Source organism: Ostrinia nubilalis, chromosome Z (assembly GCF_963855985.1).
Source record: "Ostrinia nubilalis chromosome Z, ilOstNubi1.1, whole genome shotgun sequence".
Classification (NCBI taxonomy): domain Eukaryota; kingdom Metazoa; phylum Arthropoda; class Insecta; order Lepidoptera; family Crambidae; genus Ostrinia; species Ostrinia nubilalis.
Genome location: NC_087119.1, coordinates 11,044,210 through 11,057,047, shown reverse-complemented (window position 1 = coordinate 11,057,047; position 12,838 = coordinate 11,044,210). Strand labels below are relative to the sequence as shown.

Here is a 12,838-nt window from a genome sequence, read left to right as displayed (position 1 = left end):
AGGTGGTGAACATAGCAAAAGTCCCCGCCCTTAGCCCTTGAGCCGGCGGGGAGAGGGGGGTTTAAAGGTACCACTTTTCGGTTTTTCGCTTAATCCTCGGAAACTATGCGTCCTAGTGACATGACTACTATGAACCAAAAAAAGCTTATTCAATTTGCTACAGGTGAGACCGTCAAGTTTTTCTATACATATCTTGTATAGTTTTTGCGGCATCTGTTCTAGAAGGTCTGTAAAATTGGAAATTTTATTTTTGTCTTACATGTTCTTTTCAGGAGAAAATCGACTAAATCAACATTGAGCAAACACTATAGACATGCGGGAGCATGTTAAGCCTAGTTCCAGGGAGGGGACTGCACCGTGCGTATATTTAGACGAACCAATTAGAGCCACTTTTGACTCCTCATCATTCAAAAACTACTGTGCATTAACACTTCAAATTTGGCTCATGTGTTGAGACTTGTAAGATAAACATCAGCTTGAAATTTCATAAATATACCTCAAACGGTTATTTAGGTATTGACGTTCAAAAATCGACATTTAGAACACTAACATCTATCTATAACATGTGAAATGTTAAAAGAAGAACGGTCACGCCCCATACAAAAAAAACCCAGACCCGACAGAAACGAGACATACCTCAGTTTTTTTGTCATGTCTTAATTAGTTAAATTATATATTTTTTATATTCGAAATCTATGTATAACACCAAAATATTACCCTTTGTTTTTGTTCAGGCGTTATACAAAAACTAATACAAAATGCCTATTTATCACCAAAATTGATAAATGTATGTACCTAAATGTCTATTACAGCTGCTATGGAATGTATCTAGGTGAGCTGGAGATGCAGCCGGATTATACAGGGTGGTTATACATTAGGGTGGAGCGAAAAAATTTTTTTCAGATATCTGTAATGTAATAGTCAAAATTTTGTGCCTTTAGGGCTTAAATGAAGTCATGCAAAATATTAATCAATTCGGTATAGAGTAACTGCCTCCGCATCGACACTGAATTTATAAAAAAAAGTTGGTTTTAGACCTCACTTAGGCGCCACATATCTGTGCAATATTTAAATAAAAACACTATTTTTTTATCACAAATCGTTTACTGATATGCTATATTTTCAATGTAAAATACACAAAAAAGCCAGGCTTTGGGTTTATAATTTTAATAAGGGCGTGAGAGAGCGCGAGAAGAGAATTTTTCTGGCCCTTTTCGCGACTCGCGTCTTTGTCAGATAGTCTACTGGAAAAGCTCTGGAAACATGTGAGAAACTGCCTATCTATAAATTTGAACAAATTGAAGGACAAATGTAATCAGAAATGGCCAATTATCTGAGTACTGATCAGCAGAACTTGCATAAAATTGCTTCGGCGGTAATTAGGCGTATTCTCACAAAATCTCGCAATAATTTCTCCTGGTGAATTGTAACATGCCCGTTAGATCACACGAGCGTACCGAATACTACGTTTGTATTGTAGAAACTTAAAATCCAATAGAAATGTTGATACCTCTGGCTACTATTGTGGTTAAAGTCTATGCTTCTTCCTGGTTTTTGATTAAGACAAAACCATCATGCAAAGATGGCACCCGTCATCTGTTTACAATTATTATGGCCTCGAGAGGCCTGCCAGATACCCTATGAAAGATTAAAGAACTAGTTACCCGGAGAAAAAGCTATTACGAGTATCCTGATAGCAGTCTTCTTACGCTGTCAGAGAGCTGGCAGCTCGTCGCATACTAAAGTCACACAGTACGAGTCACCCTTCAATACCTAGAATTTTTTAAGTACTAGTGATACACTTTAATGCTGTTTTATATATTTATTTAATTTACTTAACCAAACAGCCGCTTTTGAGATATTTATTTGACTAAGAAATTCAGCACATTGTCAAATCTGGTGGTGAGAGCAAACCTTTGTTTTAAGGCTTCTCTACCTCACTCAAGCTGTTGAGAGACCTGTGAAGATTACGATCAAAGATTCTATTTCTCACTGCATCCAGAAAGTCACTAATAAGGTGCAATAAAAGTCAAGTTGGAATCGCGAAACGTGATGCCTAAATTTTGATCAAAAAAGGATTTTCAAGCATAATAATTAAAGTAATTTATCTAATTCTTGTATACTGTATTTCTTGTTATATTACCTTAGTAAATATCTAATCTATAAATTATCTGTCATTTAATACCTTCTTACTAATAAATAGTGCGCAATATTTCACCTTAGAAGACTTTCAACTTTAAATAAAATTAAGTCACTGCGGAGGCAGAAGATATTCATTAAATGGGATAAAAAATTACAGTTATTTATACTTTCATATAAGGCACAAATCCCCCCCTATTAGAACTTCGAAACTAAAAAAAAATTTTTTCCCATACAACCGTGCTCCACCCTATTATACATATGGAACGATAAGTGATCTCACTCGATTATTTGTAAACTATACAAGATATCGAAAAACTAGTTACTGATTCTGAAAGTGCTTCACGAGCTCTTTCAAATGGTACCAATAATAGGTTACAGATTATGGAAGCTGGTAACATTGAATTTTTGGATTTTGTAACTTCTCGTTTCCACCCTGTATAATCCGGCTGTATCTCCAGGTCACCTAGATACATTCCATAGCAGCTGTAATAGACATTTAGGTACATACATTTACCAATTTTGGTGACAAATAGGCATTTTGTATTAGTTTTTGTATCACGCCTGAACAAAAAACAAAGGGTAATATTTTGGTGTTATACATAGATTTCGAATATAAAAAATATATAATTTAACTAATTAAGACATGACAAAAAATCTGAGGTATGTCTCGTTTCTGTCGGGTCTGGGTCACAGATGACCGTTCTTCTTTACTGGTTTTTTATTTGTTCCTTTGTATTTACATAACTACCTTTCTGGATACCAAATTTGAACCTTCGATGTCATCTGGAAGTGGTTAGAATTTGGTCTATAGGTCAAACATGTAGATTTTTGGACGCCAATACCTAAAGAACCGTTTGAGGGATATTTGTGAAATTTGAAAATGATGTATATCTTGCAAGTCTCAACACATGAGCCAAATTTGAAGTGTTAATGCACAGTAGTTTTTGAGTGATGAGGAGTTAAAAGTGGCTCAAAGTGGTTCATCTAAATATACGCACGGTGCAGTCCCCTCCCTGGAACTAGGCTTAACATGCTCCCGCATGTCTAGAATGATTGCTCAATGTTTATTTAGTCGATTTTCTCCTGATGGGAACATGTAAGACATAAATAAAATTTCCAATATTACAATTTATTGAAAAACTTGACTATCTCACCTGTAGCAAATTGAATATGATTTTTTTGGTTCAAAGTAGTCATGTCACTAGGACGCATAGTTTCCGAGGATTAAGCGAAAAACCGAAAAGTGGCACCTTTAAACCCCCCTCTCCCCGCCGGCTCAAGGGCTAAGGGTGGGGACTTTTACTATGTTCACCTCCTAACTAGTCTAAATAAAGTCCTGAAGTCAGAAATTGTGTTCTACGGTTTTCCATCTATAATGCTTTATTGACTGGACTAACCAATTATGGAAACTTGAGGTATATACCTAGTTTATCACAAGTCTATATATATAAAAATGAAACCCGTTTTCCGTTGTCACGACATAACATGAAAACGGCTTGACCGATTTGGCTGATTTTTTTTTGTAGTTTTCTAATACTCTGTACAAGGTTTTTACGGAAAAAAATATAAAGAAAATCTCTACGCTAAGGCGGTACGAAGTTCGCCGGGTCAGCTAGTTATTAATAAAACATCAAAATGCTCTCTGCATTTCGCTCATCGTAAGTCGGGCAAAACATGTCAACACCCATATAAAACACGTGGGTACAATGGCCAATATAATAATATCTAGTTAGTATTATTATTTTAAGTATTTTTACAATAAATGAAATTATACATATGTACAGAAATTGTTTATTCTTCAACATGCAATAAAATCAATCAATAACAAATACACAATTCAATATAATGTATATGTATAAAATAAATACATAAGTAGTTACAAACATTATTAGAATGAGAACAGTTTTTGATCATGATGAGTTTTTAAATTTAAAAATGACCTCACCAAGTTTTATTACATACAACTTAGACATCTAGCACAGCCAATGTCTGTAAAGATGACCCACGCTGAACTGTCCCACCAAACTCAATTGTTCAACTAGGTATATGGTTTCCAACATGGCAAAAATCGGAACCAGCGATCCGGTATTGACGGTGGCGCCCCGCTGTCAATGTCATGGATAGGACAGTTCAGTATTTTGGAACTACACTCGTCGTCAAATAAATCGCACCTCGCGCGACAAGCACTTTCAAACGTATGCATCCCCACTTCCCACCAATATTGGCACTATTTAAAAGCCTAGTTCTAAACTTGATTTCACTATGGGAAAGGTTTTTACCATAAAAATGTGTCTTTAGAAGGATCCAGAGTCACTTCTTGAAAAAATAGGTAGTTACGCTTGAGCCAACTTTTATGGGTATAAAACTGTTAAGTTGAGATTAATCGCTATCCATCTGTTAAAGAGGACACGTGAGATCATTATTTGGTTTTATAACCATAAAAAATGGTCTAATTGATCCCAGAGGTGAGCCCAAAGTGAGGTATTTTTTCAAGTCACATTTATGGTATATGTTAATCATTGATTAATAAATTGAATGTGTTTTTCTTTAACGATATTTATTGGGCTTTCAAATAACACCAATATTGTTGGGGCACCATGATTATGTCAGAAGAAAATCTTTAAAGTCCGCGTCGCGGAAGGTGCGATTTATTTGATGTTGAGTATATATTCATCAAATTATTAGACACAAGCACACACTAATAAAACACTTCAAATACAAGAACATAATATACATAAATATAAATGCACTCGCATAGCATTGCCAGAATCTTAATATGATAATCACAATAATAAAATCGTTTTTTTGTGTTGTACTTTCGCAAAAACGCTATTTCTCAGTTCTTTTATCATAAGATTCAGTTATCACTATACCATCTTATACCCACCCCTTTATAAACATTAAATTATTCATACTCCTTGAATTGTCATCAAATAATAAAAATAAGTAATACAAAAGTTGTATAAATAAATTTTTGACCTCAGAACATTTCCGACTGAAAAATAACAGTACTTATTTTAGGAACTATCAACACTACAAATTAATAACAATTAGGGTGGCACTTGGGAATCTGCTTTTTTTCTATTAACTAAGTACTCAGTACTCCTAGAGATAGCCCCTAAAGAAACATTTTATTTATAATTAGTTTATCATTGCTCAGGTAAATGTTTCTCAATAAATGATTTTATCAAATTCATGCCTCGCTTGTTGAGTGAATGTCCGAGTTTCTCCATAATGTGAAACTCTCCACTGACACCAAGTTCCTTAATATTATCGAAAGTTGCTTGGCCCCATTCTAAGTACACTAGATCATCACTATTTCCATGTATTTGTAGTAGAGGTGGCACTGAAATTATAAAAAAAAAACAAATTATTACTATCTTTGAAAGATTATTAAATAGAGCAAAAGAGAATAAATAAATTATTATTTCACATTAATTCGTCTAATGCTTTAATTTATTAAAATTTTACTTACAATTACCACCAGGAGATTTCTTCAGGTCTTCATAGACAATCGAGTTTTTATTAAGAAATGAGCTAAATACAAATACTCCTGCTAAATTACGATCCCATCGGTATCCAGTGTGGAATGATAATGTACCTCCCATTGAAAAGCCACCTAAAAAAATAAATGTTAAATATACAAATCAAGTAAAAAATGGTTGCTTTGATTCTAGTTATTGTTTTAATTTATTCAAATATTACTCACCAACTATAATTCTATTGCTAGGTATACCAGCTTCATTTTCTTTACGGATTAAATTTTTAACCTCCGTTTCTATACTTGCTATTGAGTTTAATTTTTCTGGTACATCTGGTGTTATGTACGCACGGTCAAACCAAACGTTGCTCATCTGGCCTCCCGCAGGCGTGTAGGGCTGCAAGGGAGCCGTAGGGTACAGCACATTTATATGAGGGAAGGAAAAATTCTTCACCATCAGTCTTACCCACTCCATTATATCACCACCTGATGAACCTGTAAGTTATTAATATTTATGTTAGGATACTATGGCCTAAATATGGTCAGCATGCATAGTTTATACCTTTATTCTACTTTAAGCCAAGTTTCAATAATTTTTTTTTTTTTCATCTTTACAAACATGCATAACATCCCATCTCTTTTTAAAACCTAGCCCATTAGATAAGGACAAGGCCCCTGATAAGACAAGGTCAGGACATCTTGCCTCTTTCTTAAGTAGTTTACATAACAGTTACTTTGTCTAAAAATAATAACCTTAAAAAATTATGATTAACAGCTTACCTGATCCATGGAAGAATATAACGGTTGCAGTATGTTTTACGCCGGTATGTTTAGTTAAATGTAAAGCTCCCAGTTTCGACATTGTAACTCACAACTGCTGCTCACAATACTTCTTGTCTTGATGGTAACCGGTTAGGTATGCTCGTATGCAGAAAGTATTGTACTCTCTTAGCCTGTTCTGTGATTTTAAGCTGACCAATACATCTAAAATTCTCGCCAAATAACTAAAAATCTCAGTTTCAATTTTTATTGAAACACACCACCCGTAATCACCACGAATCACGTTTCAAAGATTTGTTTTGCATTTTTTTTCTTTAATTTTAACGTCAAAAACAGACAATTTAATCTGTCACGTTTATAGGGCGGGCGTTTGGCGGATAATACCGCTAGCTAGCGCTATTAAGAACGCCGTCTTTTTAGCGGTAAATGCAGTCAAAAAAATGTATTTTATGGGAGAACTACGCGTTAAAGAACCGTTTTGAAAGTTTAGCAAAGGTGTCCTCACCGAAAACCTGCTAAAGTTTCGGCGGTTGGCATGGCGATCGCCATTTTGCTAACAATTTCTAACAAGCGCTATTTTAGGCCAAACGCAGCCAAAGACATCAATCTTTTTTTTTTAAATGGCAACCAAACCACTCTCGGAGGTTTATTTCTGCCAATGTCGAGTGAAAATTGACATTATAGTTCCAAAATACTGAACTTGCCTGACGAGCCCCCCTAGACAAAACGCACTTTTTGATCGAATCGAAAATCGAATCCGTCAAAACTCCATACAAAAAAGGGACTTTTCGACCACTTTTCGACTGGTTTGCGATTATAATTTGCACTTTGTCTAGACCCACAGGAACATAAAAACCCTGGCATAGAGGCGCGTCAATTGCATTTGATAGTGCAACACTGAGTACAGTCGTACCTGTGTTAAATTAATAGGCTAACTTTAGATTCAGGATTACGGGCTAATTTGATATTTTCATAAATTAACGAAAAAATATTATTATAGGTAACCTGATTTAAATAAATTAAATGAAACCATCAATCAATCGAGCTAGTAGAATTTATTTTATTCTTCATCAATAATCAAATTCAGAAATTGAATATTCAACTGCAATGTCTGCTCATGAACGCTTCAAACTCGGTACTTCTTTCCCAATCCCATAAAATTCAACACTTAGAAAGTGCCAAAAAAATTTAAAATAGGTAGTTGAAACAAACCACAGCTAATTTTCATAGTGGACTGTACTATACGATAAACATGTCAGTCCATAGAGAAAAGTAATACATAGGAAATAGAGAACCCTCTCTGTCAAATTTTTGAGCCTACTAATTGACAGCCTGGTGTTAAATTCCCTGTACTTAACCTACGTACGTAACGCTCACATACATACATAGTACACGCACACATACATACATAAAGTCCACGCACACATACACACAGTTCACGCACACATAGGCCCTCATAACCTTCAAAGAATTATTGTTTTTATGATGTACAATGTAGAATTTTTTCAAATCCATTATTTTGAAAATATTTATCTTTATGGTGTACGTATTGTATTATTTTCAAAACAATGGATTTGGAAAAATTCTACATTGCACATGGAAATGCAAATAAGTAAACAAAAACTTTTGAATTTAATAATTTTACTTTATTTATGAACACACATAATATTATACACCAAAAGCGTCTTTTCGCAAAGTTTTCAACAACACTAAAAAAGCATTTGCACATTGAGAAAACTCAGACAGATCACGTCTTGTGAACATAACAGAAAGTTTCTTCGCGATTCACGAAGGAACGAACAAAACTCCGATGAACCAGAACAGCAGCAGGTACGAAGGAATGAACTTGAATTTGACTCGACGACTCTTCAATACTTTAATAGGGCCACAGAAAACTTAAATGATGGCTAAGAAAACAAGAATGCATTTAACATAACAAAAACAACACCCAGGGTGTGGAAACTTCCATACAACGGTCATCGAAGTGAAACTTGCTTCCAAACAGCGACATCGGTGAATAAATTCAAATACTTTTTAACTACCCTAAAACGCTCTAGATGTCGCTGCTCCTGTTTCCTTCATATTTTCATTTTTTTCTTAATTAAAATATATTTGAGAATATTGTTAATTACAATGTGAAAACTTTTTTTAAATGAAATTAATTTGTTTTAATTTAAAACTGAACATTGACATTTTTGTTATAATTTACATAATAGAGTAGTAGAAATTACTATTTAACATATGGCAACTTTGTTTTTCCTCCAAAATGGCCGGTGTTGTTTTTGTTATGTTAAATGCATTCTTGTTTTCTTAGCCATCATTTAAGTTTTCTGTGGCCCTATTAAAGTATTGAAGAGTCGTCGAGTCAAATTCAAGTTCATTCCTTCGTACCTGCTGCTGTTCTGGTTCATCGGAGTTTTGTTCGTTCCTTCGTGAATCGCGAAGAAACTTTCTGTTATGTTCACAAGTGATCTGAGTTTTCTCAATGTGCAAATGCTTTTTAGTGTTGTTGAAAACTTTGCGAAAAGACGCTTTTGGTGTATAATATTATGTGTGTTCATAAATAAAGTAAAATTATTAAATTCAAAAGTTTTTGTTTACTTATTTTCATTTCCATGTGCAATGTAGAATTTTTCCAAATCCATTGTTTTGAAAATAATACAATACGTACACCATAAAGATAAATATTTTCAAAATAATGGATTTGAAAAAATTCTACATTGTACATCATAAAAACAATAATTCTTTGAAGGTTATGAGGGCCTATGTGTGCGTGAACGGTGTGTATGTGTGCGTGGACTTTATGTATGTATGTGTGCGTGTACTATGTATGTATGTGAGCGTTACGTACGTAGGTTAAGTACAGGGAATTTAACACCAGGCTGTCAATTAGTAGGCTCAAAAATTTGACAGAGAGGGTTCTCTATTTCCTATGTATTACTTTTCTCTATGACAACACCGGCCATTTTGGAGGAAAAACAAAGTTGCCATATGTTAAATAGTAATTTCTACTACTCTATTATGTAAATTATAACAAAAATGTCAATGTTCAGTTTTAAATTAAAACAAATTATAGCCCGACCAGGAACATAAAAACCCTCGCCATGTTGCGGAAAACTAATGGTACTAATTTCTTTTAATGGCAACAGTAACTGAAAACTTCATTGACATGTCACCTTGCATGTCAGTCTATTGCTGTCAAAGTGTAAACAAACTTTATTTTAAATGTGCGCAATTGATTTTGTGAATTAAATTGCTAAAATCTTTTTATAGTCGTGAAAGAAAAGTGGTTTGCATTGTGTCAAAGTATTTGTCGAAGAGAAATACTAAGGGTTCGGACAATATTTTCATTGAATAATGTTTCCGACAAAGGTTGTCAAATTGACTGACATGTTTATCGTATAGTACAGTCCACTATGAAAATTAGCTGCGGTTTGTTTCAACTACCTATTTTAAAAAAATTTGTCACTTTCTAAGTGTTGAATTTTATGGAATTGGGAAAGAAGTACCGAGTTTGAAGCGTTCATGAGCAGACATTGCAGTTGAATATTTAAGTTCTGAATTTGATTATTGATGAATAATAAAATAAATCCTACTAGCTCGATTGATGGTTTCATTTAATTTATTTAAACCAGGTTACCTATAATAATATTTTTTTCGTTAATTTATGAAAATATCAAATTAGCCCGTAATCCTGAATCCTGATACATAAAGTTAGCCTATTATTTAACACAGGTACGACTGTACTCAGTGTTGCACTATCAAATGCAATTGACGCGCCTTTATGCCAGGGTTTTTATGTTCCTGGTCAGGCTATAATTTCATTTAAAAAAAGTTTTCACATTGTAATTAACAATTGTTTAACCCTCCCGTAGTGAGAGGGTGGAATTCCCTCACCCTGAGCACTCCTAGCCGTTATCACTCCTACACTGACTAGGGGTACTACTAACTAGTGAATCAAACACCGTCTTGAGGTCAACTGAATTCAAATTTATTCTTTCCTCGGTTATAATAAAGGGCGGGCAAAAAATCTGGACACCGCGCGCTAATATTTTGCCTTAATCTAACAGGTGCCATCTATTGGCCAAATTACGTGAAATACCTGTAATCTAGCGCGCGGTGACATCTATCGGTAAACCACTAAACCTTAAACCGACGTCAACATAATCGCCCACCAAGGACAAATATGCAATTTGTCCTTCCTTATCTAACAAAACAAACAATGTAACTACCCGATAACTGCTAACTTAAAATCAAACTATTCAACTACCTTAGAGTACTTATTCTATCTTATTCCTATTTACATATCAGTCTCTATTGGAAGCAGACACAACTTAGATATTGGGCGCTTAATTGTCCCATTTTTTGTTTTAAGCGTTATTACCCTTACTAAATTGTCCTGTCCCGGATGGACAGCAAGAACTCTACCATATAGCCAGCGGCAGGGAGGTAATCCGTCCTCCTTCACCAACACGACATCGCCCACCTGTGGTTGAGGCTGCTGTGATGACCACCTGTACCGATTATAGAACTTTGTTAAGTACTCACGAGACCATACTTTCCAAAATCTTGCAGCATTCTCTGAGTTTACTGCCAACGCCTTAAAGAACTAACATTATGAGAGTTATAATTTTTATCAGGAGCCGTAACAATAGGCTCTCCCACAAGGAAATGACCAGGAGTCAACACAGAAACACCTTCAGCATCGCTTGAAATAACTGACAGCGGTCTTGAATTAATACAGGCATCTACTTGACCGTTGAACCATCTGCTATTCCCTACTAATTCTGCAGGTGATACTCCTCGCGATGCTGCATCCGCTGCATTTTCTTTCGAGCTGACGTTCACTACTCCACATAGTTCTAATCTCGGGATTGATACCTGCTTAACTAGTGCGACTCTTGTTTTAGCAGTTAACAGTGACACACGAATGTTACCCTCGGAGTCAATCACACGGACATAAACCACCGCCGCGTATGCCTCTTTGGAGGCATCACAGAAGTCATGCCATTCGACTACGCCATTAACCTCAGTGTGGACCCATCTTGGTATGTTATTTGACTCGAACAGTTTCAGCTCCTCCCGGTAAGTAAACCACTCATCCAATATATTTGTCGGTACAGCTTCATCCCATTCAATTCCTGCTAACCATAGCTTCTGAATTAGCAATTTTGACTTCATGATGCTGGGTCCTACCCAGCCCAATGGATCATAAAATCGTGAAATATCACTATTCATTTTCCTTTTAGTTACAGGTTGTTCCAGCGTCGGGAGTTTGACAGCGTAACGGAATGAATCTTCACTGCGGTCCCAGGTAAGTCCAACTATCTTCATTGTTTCATCTGACTTAATCTTTAATCCCTCTTGAACATCTTTCATCCGTGTTTCTCTTTTCATCTCTTCTATTAACTCATCACAGTTACTCGTCCATTTCATTAACTCGAATCCTCCTTTTTCTAGCAATTCATTCATTTCTTTAAATATTTGGAATCCTTCTTCTTTAGTTTGACATCCCGTCAATAGGTCATCCATGTAAAAATCTCTTAAGACTCTCTCCGCTGCCATAGGATAACTCCCACCCTCATCAATAGCCACTTGTTGCAATGTCTTGACAGCCAAATATGGCGCAGATGCAGTTCCAAACGTCACTCTTAGCATTCTATAGTGCTTTATCTCAGTTTCAGGGTCATCTCTCCAGAGTACCCGTTGATAATCCACATCTGATTCCGAGATCTTCACTTGCCGATACATTTTGGCTATGTCAGACGTGAGACAAACGGGGTACGTACGCCATCGCATCACCAAGTGCCGTAGCTCTGACTGTAAGGTAGGTCCCACTAGCAGGTTATCATTTAGAGATATATTATTCTTACCTTTACAGGAGGCATCGTACACTACCCGTACCTTCGTCGTTTCCCTGTCTTCTCGTATGACTGCGTGATGGGGTAAGTATATCGCCAATGGATTGTCAACTTGATCATCAGGTACAAGTTCCATGTGATTCAGTTCTATGTATTCTTGCATCACTTCAGAGTACTTCTCTCTCAAGGCTTCATTCTTCATGAATTTCCGTTCCAACGAAAGAAATCTCCTTTCAGATATCTCCCTGGAGTTGTCTACACAAGGAGGATCATTCTTCAAGGGAAGTCGAACTACATATCTCCCTTCCTCGTCTCTTGAAGTTGTCTTTGTGAATATCTCCTCACATCTTTTTTCTTCCTCTGTAAACATTTTCTCTCTTTTTATTTCAGGTTCCGCTTCCTGTTCCCAGAACTTCTTAAGGAGATCATTTTCATCGATCAGTGAATGCATTACTACTATACTCTTTGGCTTCTGCTGTGAATCCATAACCGTGCCCGAAATGATCCAGCCTAAAGCTGTAGATTGTGCAATCACTCCACCCTGGATACCTTTCCTTAATCCTTCTTGCAGAAT

At 35.7% G+C, this 12,838-nt stretch overlaps 1 protein-coding gene and 1 long non-coding RNA gene across 3 annotated transcripts; one reads left to right on the top strand and one right to left on the bottom strand.

Moving 5' to 3' along the window:
* Nucleotides 1–3,919: 3,919 nt before the first annotated feature.
* On the bottom strand, nucleotides 3,920–6,724 carry LOC135086904 (lysophospholipase-like protein 1). 2 transcript variants are annotated; one of them, XM_063981724.1, is made up of 5 exons: nucleotides 6,404–6,724; nucleotides 6,090–6,118; nucleotides 5,852–6,020; nucleotides 5,618–5,761; nucleotides 3,920–5,488 (listed from the first exon to the last, which is right to left on the bottom strand). In XM_063981724.1, exons 1-5 carry the CDS (start codon nucleotides 6,483–6,485, stop codon nucleotides 5,292–5,294), a joined length of 621 nt encoding a protein of 206 aa, XP_063837794.1. In that variant the 5' UTR covers nucleotides 6,486–6,724; the 3' UTR covers nucleotides 3,920–5,291. The 2 variants fall into 2 exon arrangements, with proteins under 2 accessions (XP_063837794.1, XP_063837793.1); XM_063981723.1 differs by having other exon boundaries at nucleotides 5,852–6,118; nucleotides 6,404–6,723.
* Nucleotides 6,725–11,655: 4,931 nt separating this feature from the next.
* LOC135087244 (uncharacterized) lies at nucleotides 11,656–12,831 on the top strand. The gene is made up of 4 exons (XR_010260724.1): nucleotides 11,656–11,717; nucleotides 12,082–12,184; nucleotides 12,285–12,348; nucleotides 12,502–12,831. It is a non-coding gene; the product is annotated as an uncharacterized LOC135087244 (long non-coding RNA).
* The last annotated feature ends 7 nt before the right edge of the window (nucleotides 12,832–12,838 follow it).

What these genes read in the sequence shown, in the direction of transcription:
- LOC135086904 (XM_063981723.1), bottom strand. Translation starts at nt 6,485, where the DNA reads ATGTCGAAACTGGGAGCTTTACATTTAACTAAACATACCGGCGTAAAA. An exon ending in TATATTCTTCCATGGATCAG is followed by an intron (nt 6,119 to 6,403) that starts GTAAGCTGTTAA and finishes AATAACTTACAG; the next exon opens with GTTCATCAGGTGGTGATATA. An exon ending in TAGCAATAGAATTATAGTTG is followed by an intron (nt 5,762 to 5,851) that starts GTGAGTAATATT and finishes TTATTTTTTTAG; the next exon opens with GTGGCTTTTCAATGGGAGGT.